Source organism: Chlorocebus sabaeus, chromosome 20, assembly GCF_047675955.1.
Source record: "Chlorocebus sabaeus isolate Y175 chromosome 20, mChlSab1.0.hap1, whole genome shotgun sequence".
NCBI classification, from domain to species: domain Eukaryota; kingdom Metazoa; phylum Chordata; class Mammalia; order Primates; family Cercopithecidae; genus Chlorocebus; species Chlorocebus sabaeus.
This window is the reverse complement of record NC_132923.1, coordinates 104505405-104522518: the sequence shown is the minus strand read 5'-3', so window position 1 is coordinate 104522518 and position 17114 is coordinate 104505405. Positions and strand designations below refer to the sequence as shown.

At 42.8% G+C, this 17114-nt stretch overlaps 1 protein-coding gene across 7 annotated transcripts in view; it reads left to right on the top strand.

The window, feature by feature from the left end:
- ZBTB8A (zinc finger and BTB domain containing 8A) overlaps positions 1 to 16287 on the top strand; it is a 65500-nt gene extending 49213 nt beyond the window's left edge. For 6 of the 7 annotated variants that reach the window (XM_007979566.3, XM_037996076.2, XM_037996212.2 and 3 more), the window contains 3 exons: positions 5263 to 6086; positions 9715 to 9884; positions 14904 to 16287. In XM_007979566.3, the coding sequence (XP_007977757.1) occupies positions 5264 to 6086; positions 9715 to 9884; positions 14904 to 15236 (1326 nt within the window). In that variant the 5' untranslated portion in view covers position 5263 and the 3' untranslated portion in view covers positions 15237 to 16287. The remainder of the gene's footprint in view (positions 1 to 5262; positions 6087 to 9714; positions 9885 to 14903) is intronic. The other variant, XM_007979570.3, reaches the window with a different exon arrangement.
- The last annotated feature ends 827 nt before the right edge of the window (positions 16288 to 17114 follow it).

Genomic DNA, 17114 nt, shown 5'->3' with positions numbered 1-17114 from the left:
TGGGGGCATGGAAGCTCCAGGCGCCTTCCCACGTGCCTTGCCCTATGTATCTCTTCATCTATATCCTTTGTAATACCCTTTATAAGAAACCAAGAAACTTAAGTGTTTTCCTAAGTTCTGTGAGCTACTCTAGCAAATTAATCAAACTTAAGGAGGGCATTATGGGAACCCCAGTTTATAGCTGGCTAGTCAGAAGCACACATAAAACAAGCTGGGGCCTGCAATTGGCATCAGAAGTTGGGGGATGCTTTCTGGGACTGAGCCTTCAACCTCTGGGATCTGATGCTCTCTCCAGTTACATAGTGTTGGAATTGAATTGAATTACAGGACAACTTGCTGGTGTCAGTGCAGAACTGATTGCTTGCTTGATGTTTGAAACTATGAGCCTGGATGGGATCCTAAATACTCCCTAGGGAACAATATAGGTAGAGAAGATGTTTGAGGCCTGAGACCCTGTACATTCCAAAATTTGGAGATTAGGAAAATGGAGAAGAACCAGCAAAGGAGACTGAGAAGGAGTAGCCAGTGAGGTAGGAGAGCCATGAAGGAGTAGTGTCCTGGTGGTCAAGTGAAAAAAGTGTTTTAGGATGAAGACAATGATCAACTGTATAGGCAAAATGAAGACAAAGAAATGATCATTGGATTTGACAACATGCAAGTTACTAATAACCACAAAAAGGATGGTTTTGGCCAGGCCCGATGGCTAACGCCTGTAATCCCAGCACTTTGGGAGGCCGAAGCAGGCAGATCACCTGAAGTCAGGAGTTTGAGACCAGCCTGGCCAACATGGTGAAACCCCATCTCTACCAAAAATACAAAAATTAGCTGGGTGTGGTAGCACGCACCTGTAGTCCCAACTGCTCAGGAGGCTGAGGCAGGAGAATCTCTTGAACCCGGGAGGCAGAGGTTGCAGTAAGCCGAGATCGCGCCACTGCACTCCAGCCTAGGTGACAGAGTGAGACTCTAACTCAAAAAAAAAGAGTGGTTTTGATGGATGGTGATGAAAACCTGATTGGAATGGGTTCAAGAGAGACAGGGAGACAGCAAATACAAACAAAACAGAACAAAACTATTTCAATGAATTTTGTGTAAAGGGAGTTGAAAAGAAAAATGGAATAGAAGCCAAAAGTAGATGTGAAATCAAGGGGAAGTTTTTTTTGTTTTTTGTTTTTGAGATGGAGTCTCGTGTCACCCAGGCCAAAGGGGAAGTTTTTGTTGGCACATCTGTTTGTTTGTTTTTGAGTTACAGTCTTGCTCTGTCACCTAGGCTGGAGTGCAGTGTCGCAATCTCGGCTCACTGCAGCTTCTGCCTCCCAGGTTCAAGCGATTCTCCTGCCTCAGCCTCCTGAGTAGCTGGGATTACAGGCGCCCACAACCACACCCAGCTGATTTTTGTATTTTTAGTAGAGATGGGGCTTCATCATGTTGGTCAGGCTGGTCTAGAAATCCTGACGTCAAGTGATCCGCCTCAGCCTCCCAAAGTGCTGGGATTACAGGTGTGAGGCACCGTGCCCAGCCTGTTTGTTTGAGGTGCAGTGTCACTCTGTTGCCCAGACTGGAGTGCAGTGGCGCAATCTCTGCTCACTACAACCTCCACCTCCCAGGGTCAAGCGAATCTCCTACGTCAGCCTTCTGAGTAGCTGGGATTACAGGTACGCTCCACCATGCCCGGCTGGTTTTTTGGTACTTTTATTAGAGATGGGGTTTCACCATGCTGGCCAGGCTGGTCTTGAACTCCTAACCTCAGGTGATCTGCCCGCCTCGGCCTCCCAAAGTGCTGGGATTACAGGTGTGAGCCACCACGCCCGGCCTCTGTTTTTAAGATAGGAGATACTTGATATCATGTTTGTACAATATTTGCAATTACCCACTTTGTGTACAGAGGGGAATCATTTTGCATTCAGCTTAAGCACAGCTTATTTCTGCCTGGCTTGGGTTCAGAGACTCACCCTTCCTGAGCAATGTCACATTTGCTTCTGCAAGGTGCCCTGAAGGCACTACCAGCCTGGGACCAATTTTCAGGTTAATTTCTCTTTTTTTAAACTTTATTTATTTATTTATTTTTATAGAGATGGGGATCTTACCATGTTGCCCAGGCTGATCTCAAACTCCTGGGCTCAAGCGATCTGTCCGTCTCAGCCTCCCAAAGTGTTGGGATTACAGGCATGAGCCACTGTGCCCGGCCCATGTTAATTTTTCAGATTGAGATTTCCCACACCAAGCAGGTAAAGTAAATCTGGCCTCCAGAATCTCTCAAGGCAAACCACTGGGCTTCAGTATTTCACCTAGGGCCTTTTTTTCCCTACCCAGGGCCCTGCAAAGACAAACTTTCTTTACCTTCTCATTGGACTTAGCCAGTCAGAATTTTTAGTCCCTTTTCACTAAGGTTGTGGTCCTCAGAGGGTTCTAACTTCCCAGCTGTCAGCTCTAATAGATCAGAGTTTGGTACTGGTAAGGACCTAGTCCCTTAGCCATTACTGGCCCACACAGCTCAGGCTGTGCTGCCTCTGCTTAGCTGGCATCTAGGGATTTCTACATCTTTCTTGCAAGCTCAGCCACACCTTTAAAACACTTCAGCTGTATTTTATCCAGCATCTCTAGGGATTTGTGGCAGAAAAGTTTTCACCACTATTTTGCTGGAACCAGAAATTTTTCTCATCACTCTACCTGGCTAATTCCTGCTCACCTTTGAGGTCTCAGTTTAAATGTTACTTCTAAAGAGGTATCCCCAACCTTCTCCATCTCAGTCTAAGCTAGGATACTACTCATAGCCCCTTTATACTACTCATAGCACCTTCTTTCTTTCTTAGCACTTAACTTGTCATTGTAACTTCATACAAGTCTTTGTTGAATTTAATTAAATTTAACTATATATACATACACACACACACACACATACATATATATATATATATATGGAATCTCACTCTGTCGCCCAGGCTGGAGTGCAGTGGTGCAATCTCGGCTCACTGCAACCTCCACTTCCTGGGTTCAAGCGATTCTCCTGCCTCAGCCTCCCAAGTAACTGGGATTACAGGTGTGCGCCACGATGCCCAACTAATTTTTTTTTTTTTTTTGTATTTTTAGTAGAAATTGGGGTTTCACCATGTTGGCCAGGCCGGTCTTGAACTCCTGACCTCAAGTGATCCACCTGCCTCAGCCTTCCAAAGTGCTGGTATTACAGGTGTGAGCCACCACTCCCGGCCTAATTTAACTTTTTTAGAGACAGAGTCTCTGTGGCCCAGGCTGGTGTACAGTGAGTGTTGTTATCATGGCTCACTGTAGCCTCCACCCCCTGGACTCAAGTGATCCTCCTGCCTCAGCCTCCTAAATAGCTAGGACTACAGGTGCTGTCCATCACACCTGGCTAATTAAAAGATATATATATATATTTGTTTGTTTGTTTGTTTTTTGTAGAGATCGGGTCTTGCTATGTTGAATAGCCTATTCTCTCACTCCTGGGCTCAAGCTGTCCTCCTGCCTCTGTCTCCCAAAGTGCTGGGATTACAGGCATGAGCTACCACCCTGGGCTGGAGTCTTTGTTTAATGTCTGATAACCCTTTTAGATTGAAAACAACATGAAGGCAAAAATCAAATGTGTTGGCTCAACATATAGCAAAAGGCCTGATTTATTGAACATGCTCACACCTGTAATCCTAGTATTTTGGGAGGCTGAGGCCAGAGGATCTCTTGAGCCTGGGAGTTCAAGACCAGCTTGGGCAACATATTGAGACCTCATCTCTATATATAAAAAATGAAAGAAGACTGGGCATGGTGGCTCACGCCGGTAATCCCAGCACTTTGGGAGGCCAAGGTGGGTGGATCACGAGGTCAGGAGTTCAAGACCAGCCTGGCCAAGATGGTGAAACCCCATCTCTACTAAAAATACAAAAATTAGCCGGGCACGATAGCGGGCGCGATGGCCTGTAATCCCAGCTACTCGGAAGGCTGAGGCAGGATAATCGCTTGAACCTGGGAGGTGGAGGTTGCAGTAAGCTGAGATCACGCCACTGCACTCTAGCCTGGGTTACAGAGCAAGACTGTGTCTCAAAAAAAAAAAAAAAAAAGAAGAAGAAGAAGATACTCAATAAATTTTGCTAATAAAACAAGTAATTTTCTAAAAAGTCTAGTAACAGTCTCGGTTTGTTTTTTGTTTTTGTTTTTTTTGTTTTGTTTTGTTTTTTGTTTTTGTTTTCGTTTGAGACAGAGCCTTGCTCTGCTACCAGGCTGGAGTGCAGTGCTGCAACCTCAGCTCACTGCAACCTCCACCTCCCAGGTTCAAGCAATTCTCCTGCCTCAGCCTCCTGAGCAGCTGGGACTACAGGCATGCACCACCATGCCCAGCTAATTTTCATATTTTTAGTAGAGACGGGGTTTCATCATGTTGGCCAGGATGATCTTTGGCTCTTGACCTTGTGATCTGCCCGCCTCGGCCTCCCAGAGTGCTGGGATTACAGACATAAGCCACCACGCCCGGGCAATAACAGTCTAGTATTAAGTGATGTGTTGAAACCTATTATCTTCTGTGTCTTGGCAATTATATTCTCCAACAAGAAAGAGTTCTTAATGGAATAAAAGAGGCTTCTGATTATTATTTTAGTTGACTCACCTTAGAAAAGGATTGTTCACTTTGGGAGGCTGAGGCAGGAGGATTGCTTGAGTCCAGGAGTTAGAGACCAGCTGGGGTAACGTAGCGAGACCTTATCTCTATTAAAAAAAAAAAATAGCCAGGCATGGTGGTGCACACCTGTAGTCCCAGCTACTTGGAGGCTGAGGTAGGAGGATCACTTGAAACCAGTTTAAGGTTGCAGTGAGCATTTTTTATTTGTTTGTTTTTTGGGTGTTTGTTTGGTTTTTGAGATGGAGTCTTGCTCTGTGGCCCAGGCTCGAGTGCAGTGGTGCAATCTTGGCTCGCTGCAACCTCTGCCTCCCAGGTTCAAGCAATTCGTCTGCCTCAGCCTCCCAAGTAGCTGGGATTACAGGCATCTGCCACCACACCCAGCTAATTTTTGTATTTTTGGTAGAGACAGGGTTTTACCATGTTGTCCAGGCTGGCCTCGAACTCCTGACCTCAGGTGATCCCCCCCACTCATTCTCCCAAAGTGCTGGGCTTACAGGAGTGAGCCACTGTGCCCAGCCACAGTGAGCTTTGATTACACCACTGCAGTGCAGCCTGGGCAACAGAGCAAGATCCTGTCTCAAAACAAAATAAAATAATTGTAATGTAGGTTTTGGTAACCACACGTGTCTTTTCCTCTTCAGAATGGAGATCTCCTCTCATCAGTCTCACCTCCTGCAGCAACTGAACGAGCAGCGCAGGCAAGATGTATTTTGTGACTGCAGTATTCTAGTTGAAGGGAAGGTCTTCAAAGCACATCGAAATGTATTATTTGCTAGTAGCGGCTACTTTAAAATGCTTCTTTCTCAGAATTCAAAAGAGACAAGTCAGCCAACCACAGCTACATTTCAGGCTTTCTCCCCTGACACTTTTACAGTTATCTTGGACTTCGTATATTCTGGCAAACTGTCTCTAACTGGTCAGAATGTCATAGAAGTGATGTCGGCTGCTAGCTTCCTTCAGATGACTGATGTCATAAGTGTATGTAAGACTTTTATTAAATCTTCCTTAGACATTAGTGAGAAAGAAAAAGATCGCTATTTCAGTCTCTCAGATAAAGATGCCAATTCTAATGGTGTAGAACGTTCCTCTTTTTATAGTGGTGGCTGGCAGGAAGGAAGCAGTTCTCCACGTTCTCACCTAAGCCCAGAGCAAGGAACAGGTATAATAAGTGGAAAATCTTGGAATAAGTATAATTATCATCCAGCCTCCCAGAAGAATACTCAACAACCCTTGGCCAAGCATGAACCAAGGAAAGAGTCCATTAAAAAGACCAAACATTTGAGATTGTCACAGCCTTCTGAAGTTACTCATTATAAGTCAAGCAAACGAGAAGCACGAACATCTGATTCTTCCAGCCATGTTTCCCAGTCTGAAGAACAAGCACAAATTGATGCTGAAATGGACTCTCCTCCTGTTGGCTATCAGTACGGTCAAGGATCTGATGTCACATCCAAGAGTTTTCCAGGTACCCAAGAAGAGCATAAGTCCCCTCATCCAGGTTCCAAAGTGCTATATAAATCGGTCTTCTGTCAAAACACCCTTAGTTTCAGGTGCTCTAAGCAGTTGAAGCAAGTGATTTTTTTCAAAAGTTCTATTTCTGTAATGAAATTTATTTAGTAAGGACAGGCATGGTGGCTCCCGCCTGTGATTCCAGCAGTTTGGGAGGCTGAGGTGGGCAGATCACCTGAGGTCAGGAGTTCAAGACCAGCCTGGTCAACATGGCAAAACCCTGTCTCTACTAAAAGTACAAAAAAATTAGCGGGGCATGGTGGTGTAATCCCAGCTATTCAGGAGGCTGAGGCAGGAGAATCACCTGAACCCAGGAGGCGGAGGTTGCAGGGAGCTGAGATTGCGCCACTGCACTCCAGCCTGGGTGACAGAGTGGGAGTCCTTCTCAAAAAACAAAAAAAATTAGCCAGGCATAGTGGTGCACACCTGTAGTCTCAGCTACTCAGGAGGCTGAAGCAGGAGAATCACCTGAGCCTGGGAGGCAGAGGTTGCAGTTTGCTGGGATTGCGCCACTGCACTCCATCCTGGGCAATAGAACGAGACTCTGTCTCAAAAAAAAAAAAAAAGGGAAGAAGAAATTTGTTTCATAAAACGTGGATTTAAATTTTTTAATTCAAAATAATATTGAATAAATATAATGACAATCAAAATAATAAGAGTACTAAGGGTCAGAACCCATGATTTTTCAAACCTGTATCTGTGGGTGGTTAGATTACTCTTAAATGTTTAAAGCTCTTTTCTAAATAGTTTAATCTCTAAGACACATATTTTCACTTTTAAGTAGTCTTTTTTTTTTTCTGTGTATTTACTCAGAGGAATATTTAGCTTATTAAGATACAAACACAGGTTGGGCATGGTGGCTCACGCCTGTAATCCCAGCACTTTGGGAGGATGAGGCAGGTGGATCACAAAGTCAGGAGTTCAAGACCAGCCTGGCCAATATGATGAAACCCCGTCTCTACTAAAAATACAAAATAAATAAGCCGGGCGTGGCACACGCCTATAATACCAGCTACTCAGGAGGCTGAGGCAGGAAAATTGCTTGAACCCGGGAGGTGGAGGTTGTGGTGAGCCGAGATCACGCCACTGTACTCCAGCCTGGGTGACAGAGGGAGATTCCATCTCAAAAAAAAAAAAAGATACAAATACTTCTTTTTTTTTTCTTTTTTTGAGACGGAATTTTGTTCTTGTTGCCCAGGCTAGAGTGCAACGCGCAATCTCGGCTCACTGCAACCTCCGCCTCCCGGGTTCAAGCAATTCTCCTGCCTCAGCCTCCGGAGTAGCTGGGATTACAGGCGTCTGCCACCATGCGCAGCTAATTTTTTGTATTTTTAGTAGAGACGGGGTTTCTGCATGTTTCCCAGGCTGGTCTTGAACTCCTGACCTCAGGTGATTTGGCCTCCTCATCCTCCCAAAGTGCTGGGATTACAGGCATGAGTCGCTGCGCCCAACACATCATTTTTTTTTTTTAAGGAATGCCTGTAGTCCTAGCTACTGGGGAGGCTAAGGCAGAGCATCACTTGAGCCCAGGAGTTAAAAGACCAGCAGAGGAAACATAGAGCCCATCTCCCACCCAAAAAAGAACACCTCACATACAACCCGTGACACTGATCCTGTAAGTCTACCGTGGACCAATGTGCAACATGAGACATCTCATTTTCATGATAATAGTAAAATGCAGAAAGATCATGTAAATTGACAGTTTCAGAATAATCCTCACTCTGGAAGTAGAGAATAGGGATAAGAAATGCGTATCATACGATTTTCCCCCCATTAATCAGTTAACAAATTTGCTTAATAGTTTCCATGTAAATTTAAAGGAAATTATATTAAAATGAAACTCCTTAAGGTTGTAAGCTACAGATTACATATTTTATTTTATTTTATTTTGCTATTTTGTAGAGATCGTGGGTCTTATTATATTTCCCAGGCTGGTCTTGAACTCCTGGCCTGAAATGATCCTCCCTCCTCAGCCTCCCAAAGTGCTGGGATTACAGGAATGAGCCACTATGTCCAGCCTGATTTTTATTTTAGAAAAGTTTCAAACATATACAAAAGTAAAAAGAGAACGGTATAATTAACCTCCATGCATCCATGACCTAGTCCCACAACCTCCAACTCATGGCCTGTCTCATGTCTGTATCCTTATCCCTAACCCACTCCCTTTATTACTTTTAAACCAATCTCAGACATCATATGTTTTCACTTGTAAATCGTTCAGAATGTGTCCTTAAAATAGTATAGAAAAAAACTATAGTACTATTGTCATACCTAAATTGAACAATAATTTTTTTTTTTTTTTTTTTTTGAGACAGGGTCTCACACTGTTGCCTAGACTGGAGTGCAGTGGCACAATCTTGGCTCACTGCAACTTTCACCTCCTGGGTTCAAGTGATTCTACCCCCTCAGCCTCCCAAATCACTGAGATTACAGGCATGCGCCACCACACCTGGCTAATTTTTTTATTTTTGGTAGAGATGGGGTTTTACCATGTTGGCCAAGCTGGTCTCAAGCTCCTGACCTCAAGTGATTTTCCTCCAAGAAAAAAGCCTAAATATTAAATACTTTTACTTTGAAATTGTGTACAGTTTTAAAATATAGTACTATTTTACATTTAAAATCTAATGACCCTACTACATTAAATTTTTTAAAAAAAGCATGGCGGGCTGGGCGCAGTGGCTTACGCCTGTAATCCCAGTACTTTGGGAGGTAGAAGCGGGCGGATCACGAGGTCAGGAGTTTGAGAGCAGCCTGACCGACATGGTGAAACCCTGTCTCTACTAAAAACACAAAAATTAGCTAGGCGTTCTGGTGCGTGTCTGTAATCCCAGCTACTCAAGAGACTGAGGCAAGAGAATTGCTTGAACCCAGGAGGCGGAGGTTGCAGTGAGCGGAGATTGCGTCTTGCACTCCAGCCTGGACGACAGAGTGAAACTCCATCCCACAAAAAAAAAAAAAAAAAAAAAAAAGGCATGGCAGTCTGTATCAGTCTGATTTTACCCAACTTGCTTTTTTTTTATTATTTATTTATTTATTTTTTTAGACAGAGTCTCGCTCTGTCACCCAGGCTGGAGTGCAGTGGTGCCATCTCAGCTCTCTGCAAGTTCCACCTGGGTTCACGCCATTCTCTTGCCTCAGCCTCCCAAGTAGGTGGGACTACAGGCGCCTGCCACCATGCCCGGCAAATTTTTTGTATTTTTTAGCAGAGACGGGGTTTCACTGTGTTAGCCAGGATGGTCTCGATCTCCTGATCTCGTGATCTGCCTGCCTTGGCCTCCCAAAGTGCTGGGATTACAGGTGTGAGCCACCATGCCCGGCCAAATTTACCCAACTTTCTAAGTATATCAAATACTGAAGTTAAAGTTCTATACTTAGAATTATATTGACAATCTAGGCTTAATAAAATTTCTTTCATCTGTTATTTTTTGGGCTCACCAACTCTTTGTGCATTCTTTTTATTTCATAATTTTTTTTAAGCTTATTTTTTTCTTTCTTGTTTCCAGTGGGGTTGGATTGGATTCTTTCTGTTATTAGAATTGTTATTATGAACTTTCCAATGATTTAATCAAAGCGTCTCTTGACAGATGATCTGCCCCGGATGCGATTCAAGTGCCCGTACTGCACACATGTGGTGAAGCGGAAGGCAGACCTAAAGCGCCACCTTCGCTGTCATACAGGAGAAAGGCCCTATCCATGTCAAGCCTGCGGAAAAAGATTTAGCAGACTAGACCATCTAAGTAGCCATTTTCGAACAGTATGTATGATTTTTTTTCATCGTTTTACTAATTCTTTTTTGTTTTCTTTGTTTGTTTGTTTGTTTTGAGATGGAATCTTGCTCTGTCACCCAAGCTAGAGTGTAGTGGTGCGATCTTGGCTCACTGCAACCTCTGCCTCCTGGGTTCACACCATTCTCCTGCCTCAGCTTCCCTAGTAGCTGGGACTACAGGTGCCTGCCACCACGCCCAGCTAATTTCTTTTTTTTTTTTTTTTTTTTTTTGTATTTTTAGTAGGGACAGGGTTTCACTGTGTTAGCTAAGATGGATGGAGTTTCACTTGTTGCCCAGGCAACAATCTTAGCTCACTGCAACCTCTGCCTCCCGGGTTCAAGCAATTCTCCCGCCTCAGCCTCTCGAGTAGTTGGGATTACAGGGGTGTGCCACGCCTGGCTAATTTTTGTATTTTTAATAGAGATGGGGTTTCACTACATTGGCCTGACTGGTCTCGAACACCTGACCTCAGGTGATTCACCTGCTTTAGCCTCCCGAAAGTGCTGGGATTATAGGCATGAGCCACCACGCTCGGCCTTGGTTTTTTTTTTTTTTTTTTTTTTTTTTTTGAGACAGGGTCTCTCTCTATCACCCAGGCTGGAGTGCAGTGGCACCATCTCAGCTCACTGCAGCCACAACTTCTCAGGCTCAAATTATCCTTCCTCCTCAGCTACTAGTCCCTGAGTAGCTGGGACTACAGGCCTGCACCAACACGCCGGCTAATTTTTGTATTTTTGTATTTTTTGTAGAGATGGGATTTCATCATGTTGCCCAGGCTGGTCTTGAACTCCTGGGGTCAAGTGATCCATCTGCCTCGGCCTCCCAAAATGCTAGGGTTACAGGCGTGAGCCATCGCACCTGACCCATCATTTTACTTCTTAAGAAATATGTACATTTGGCCAGACGCAGTGGCTCACACCAGTAATCCCAGCACTTTGGGAGGCCAAGGCAGGCAGATGGCTTGAGGCCAGTTCAGTTCAAGACCAGCCTGGCTAAAATGGTGAAACCCCATCCACCAAAAATACAAAAATTAGTGCGGTGTGGTAGCTCACACCTGTAATTCCAGCTACTCAGGAGGCTGAGGCACAAGAATCGCCTGAACCTGGAAGTGGAGGTTACAGTGAGCTAAGATCAAGCCACTGCACTCCAGCCTGGATGACACAGTGAGACCCTGTGTAAAAAAAAAAAAAGATGTACATTTATGGGCTTTAGGATCATCTCATTTGCTGAGGGAAATATTTTCACACAACTCTACTATATTTAAAATTCCTCCAACTTAGTGTTTTTACTTTGCACATAAAGCATAATTATATATATTGATTTTTATTGTCCTTTTAGACCTTGAAGTGGGGTATATTCTTTTCATGGCAGTTTTATATTTCCATTTTAATTCACTTAGTCTAACATGTTTTTATATACTGGTCTGTTCAGAGCCAAAGATAATGTAAACTGTATAAATGTTTTAAGTGTCTAGGTCAGAATCACTACTGCAGATACTCAGCATCTACCAGTGATTACTGAATCCTTGTCTGGAAGGATCTCAGTCTAGTTGCTGCTATCCAACCAAAGAGGGTCTTCACTACACCTGCTTTCTTTCTTTTTTTTTTTTTTTGGAGACAGAGTCTTACTCTGTTGCCCAGGCTGGAATGTAATAGCGTAATCTTGGCCCACTGCAACCTCTGCCTCCCAGGTTCAAGCAATTCTCCTGCCTCAGCCTCCCAAGTAGCTGGGACTACAGGTGCCCACCTAGTTTTTGTATTTTTAGTAGAGATGGGGTTTCACCATGTTGGCCAGGCTGGTCTTCAATTCCTGACCTTGAGTGATCCATCCACCTTGGCCTCCCAAAGTACTGGGATTACAGGCGTGAGCCACCACACCTGCTGGTCTTATATTTTTAGGTATCAGATGGTCTCAGGAATTTGTATTGGTTTATTATGTCTGGATCCACAATTATTATTCTTTTTGATACTCAAATTTTCAGTTTTATCCAGTGAACAGTCTCTACCTTGCCACTGGCTCTTGTCTCCTTTTGTCACAACTCCATTAAATTTTGAAAGTGTCCTTGTTCTCTGACTCCAAAAGAGGCCAAGACTCACTTTGTACTTTCCCTACAACAGAGCTGGAACCAGCCATTTCTCAATCCGTTTCCTTTAATGGAAAGTGAAATTAGAGCTCAAAGTCTGGGCAATCATTGTTATGGAGGTGTCATTTCTTTTACACTATTTCAGTGGATAGAGTTAGAAGATATATATTTTGGAGGGATGGACATGAATCTGTATCAGAGCTTGTAACAAAAACAATACCACATTTGATACCCATAGTTTTTTGTTTTGTTTTGTTTTTGAGACAGAGTCTCGCTCTATCATCCAGGCTGGAGTGCAGTGGCATGATCTCGGCTCACCACAACTTCCACCTGCTGGGTTCAAGAGATTCTCCTGCCTTGGCCTCCCGAGTAGCTGGGATTACAAGCACACGCCACCATACCCAGCTACTTTTTTTTTTTGATTATTTTTTTTTATTTTTAGTAGAGACGGGGTTTTACTATGTTGGCCAGTCTGGTCTTGAACTCCTGGCCTCAAGTGATCCACCCACCTCCACCTCCCAAAGTGCTGGGATTACAGGTGTGAGCCACCACACCCAATCTAGTACACATAATATTACTATCTCAGGAGAAATCAGGATTCATTCAAATTGTGTACTTTCAGTGTTTACTGATTAATATGTCAACAGTTATGCACAGGATAATAACTGTACTAGTGGTAGCTACATATGTTTTCCTACATATTTTACCAGACTATATTAGCTTTCTTGGATTTTTTTTTTTTTTTTTTGAGATGGAGTCTCACTCTGTCATCTAAGCTGGAGTGCAGTGGCGCAATCTCAGCTCACTGCAACCTCCACCTCCCAGGCTCAAGTGATTCTCCTTCCTCAGCCTCCTGCATAGCTAGGATTACAGACATGTACCACCATGCCCAGCTAATTTTTGTATTTTTTTTTTTAGTAAAGATGGAGTTTTACGATGTTGGCCAGGCTGGTCTTGAACTCCTGACCTCAAGTGATCCAACCACCTTGGCCTCCCAAAGTGCTGGGATTACAGGTGTGGACCACCGTGTCCAGCTTCTTGGATATTTTTACTGTGTTTAGTGGCCTACTTCTACACGGTCCTGACTTTATTTATTTATTTATTTACTTATTTTTGAGATGGAGTCTTGCTCTGTCGCCCAGGCTGGAGTGCAGTGGTGCGATCTCAGCTCACTGCAAGTTCCACCTCCCTGGTTCACGCCATTCTCCTGCCTCTGCCTCCCGAGTAGCTGGTACTACAGGCACCCGCCACCAGGCCTGCCTAATTTTTTTTTTTTTTTGTATTTTTAGTAGAGACGGGGTTTCACTGTGTTAGCTAGGATGGTCTCGATCTCTTGACCTCAAGCGACCCGCCTGCCTCGGCCTCCCAAAGTGCTGGGATTACAGGCATGAGCCACCATGCCCAGCCTATACAATTAATGTTCATAAGTTTTAGATTAGAACCCATAATCTACTGTTCTGACAGCTGTTGAACAAAGTTGTTTATTACTAATTATAATACCTAATTATTCCTCAACTACAAATGTTTACCAAAGCATTTCACGGGTTAACTCATTTGGTCCTCATGTTAGCCCTGTGAGTGGTATTCCCATTAGCCATAGGAAGCAAGCAAAGATACTAGGCTGATACGTAGAAGCAGCACCATAGTAGTTGTTTATGACGAGTGTCCAGTAGAATTAGTCAGGTTTCTCATCTGTCTGGGTGGTGCCCATATCTCACCAGTTAAATATTTTAACTGTCACCCTAAAGCAGGTTTATATAATGTTTTAAATTACTTGCTCCAAGATACATGGTTAGTAAGTGACGAAGATAGTAAATGACTAGAACCCCAAGCCTTCCAATCCCTGTGTGGTCCTCTCTCCACCAGATCTTTTATTAATAAAAATGGCAAGTACTCCTTCTATCTAAAATATTGATACATTTAAATCTTTATAATATTTATCTTTCTCTAGTAAAATAACAAAAAATTAATACACAAAACAAGAGAGATTCCACCCCCACCACCACTTCAAATTAAGATATGTTCAGACTGGACAACATAGCAAGACCCTTTCTCTACAAAATTTTGTTTTTTGTTTTAATTAGCCAGATGTGGTGGCATGCATCTGTAATCCCAGCTCCTTGGTAGGTTGGGATGGGAAGATTGCTTGAGCCTGGGAGGTTGAGGCTGCAGTGAGCTGTGGTCACCACTACACCCCAGCCTGGGTGACAGAGGGAGACCCTATCTTAAAAATAAAAAGTATGCTGGGCACAGTGGCTCACGCCTATAATCCCAGCACTGTGGGCATCCGAGGCAGATGGATGACAAGGTCAGGAGTTCAAGACCAGCCTGACCAACAGCCAGACCAAGACCAGCCTGACCTATCTCTACTAAAAATACAAAAATTAGCTGGGCATGGTGGCGTGTGCCTGTAACACCAGCTACTCGGGAGGCTAAAGCAAGAGAATTGCTTGAACCTGGAGGCGGAAGTTGTAGCGAGCTGACATTGCACCATTGCACTCCAGCCTGGGCGACAGAGTGAGACTCTGTCTCAAAAATAAATAAATAAATAAATAAATAATAAAAATAAATAAATAAATAAATAAGTGCATGGTGCATGTAAGTGTTTGCAATTATTATTATCATAGGAAGTATCCTGTTGTTAGCTCAGATACCCAAATACTATTGGATTAAGGGATAAGTGAAATTATTATGTAATATTAATAATGAAAAACATGATAGCCACTATTTAGAGAAAGCTGATGTTTAATATTTCTGTGACATCAATTTGCCACTAAAACCCTTGATCTTTTTCTAATAATAGATGTTAATTTGAGCTTAATGCATGGCTTTGAACATCTTAAGTTTATGAACTGGTACCTAAAATATCAAACTGTCCTGCTTTTGAAAAATCACTTTTATCACTATTTAAATCTCTACACAGATTCACCAGGCATGTAAACTCATCTGCAGAAAATGTAAACGTCATGTGACAGATCTAACAGGGCAAGTGGTACAGGAGGGAACCAGGCGCTACAGACTGTGTAATGAGTGTCTTGCAGAATTTGGCATAGACAGCCTCCCCATTGACTTGGAAGCTGAACAACATCTTATGTCCCCATCAGATGGAGATAAGGATTCCAGATGGCACTTGAGTGAAGATGAGAATAGATCCTATGTGGAGATTGTAGAAGATGGGTCTGCTGATCTGGTCATCCAACAGGTTGATGATAGTGAAGAAGAAGAAGAAAAAGAAATTAAGCCCAACATTAGGTAGCTGTAATGTGAACCAACAGAGCTGGCATGTCTGCAATTTACATTGACCTCCTGTATCTCTCTCTTTCTGTGGTCAGAGTCTAGTTAACAGATTTATCATACTGACTTTAAAGAAATGATCTGACATAACTTGCATGCTTTCTGAACAGGCCATTGTATCCATTCTGAACTTTGTTGCCCTAAAATGTGTTGCTGCACTGGAAAGAAAGAACTAGCTTGAGTTGGCATGATGGATGAACAATTATCCTCTTACTTTCATTACAATCCTCTTACTTTATTACAGAGATACCCTTTTTCTTTTAATATTGGAAGATCTACTTAGCAAACTTTTTTCAAAGAAAATACTTTAAATAAATTCACCACATCCAAACTTTATGTAAGACAATTTCAAGGTGTTTCAAAAACACATATACAGCCAATGTTTAATTTCACAGGAAACCAGTTAAGAGCACATTTAAGGATCTGGCAACCCACCTGACTAGACAAATTAGTCTTTGTATTAATTGGAGATCTGAAACAATCTGTCATTACTCTGATATCCTGAAACTTAAGGATTATGGAAGAAGACTAAAATGTTTGAAATCATTCATATTTGACATTTTTATCATTAGGTTAAAATTACTCTCAGTATTGTTAAAAACAAAACAAACAACAAAAAAAATGAAAGTAGAGGCTGACCAAAGATTAAATGCAGATATTTTCTTAAAGCAGGAAACTAATGTTGCCTAAAAGTCAAGGCAGTTTGTGAAGACGATCTGTCAATATGGTTATCCTCTCTCTTTGAGAGGCCAACGCAGGCGTATCACCTGAGGTCAGGAGTTTAAAACCAGCCTGGCCAACGTGGTGAAACCTCATCTCTACTAAAAAATACAAAATTAGCCGGGCATGGTGGCGCGTGCCTATAATCCCAGCTACTCAGGAGGCTGAGGCAGGAGAATTGCTTGAACCTGGGAGGCAGAGGTTGCAGTGAGCCAAGATCATACCATTGCACTCCAGCCTGGGCAACAAGAGAGAAACCCAAAAAAAAAAAAAAAAAAAAAAAAAAGAGGAAAATAAAGTAGGAGGTTCTTACCATATTTGAGTGATTTCTAATATTATGTAGTACTATATTATTTATACAGTACTCTCTCACATATTTTCTCCATCAGTGAGGTGGATACTATCTCCGATTTACAAATGAGGATATGAAGGTCAGAAAGTCTGAGAGAGAAAGCTGATGACTGGACAGGGTCTGATTTTAAACAATCCTCTTTCAACATTCTGTCCCTGTATGTCTCCTGAAATGGCAAAGAATATAAGTCAAACCTCACCAGTTGGCAGTAATTATAAAAATAAGCCAATCAGAATTAGAAAGTATGAAAGGAGGAATTGAATCATTTTCAACAACATATAATATCTTGATCTAGAGATTTTCAAATAGTGCTAAGTAATGTCCCTACAGTACCTATTGGTATGTTTTTATGTCAAGTTATTTATATGTAAATTTAAAGTATAAAACTATTTGAACAAATTATTCACTTAAGTACATTGAACATTTTTGCTTCTCTTGTTTATATGATGTTTTCAAGACAAATTTTCTCCTAATATACAAAGTTTAAACTTCTCCCCTTTGGGCTGGGCACGGTGGCTCACACCTGTAATCCCAGCACTTTGGGAGGCTGAGGTGGGTGGATCTCCTGAGGTTGGGAGTTCGAGACCAGGCTGACCAACATGGAGAAACCCCATCTCTACTAAAAATACAAAATTAGCCCGACGTGGTGGTGCATGCCTGTAATCCCAGCTACTCGGAAGGCTGAGGCAGGAGAATCACTTGAACCCAGGAGGCAGAGGTTGCGGTGGACTGAGATTGTGCCATTGCACTCCAGCCTGGGCAGCAAGC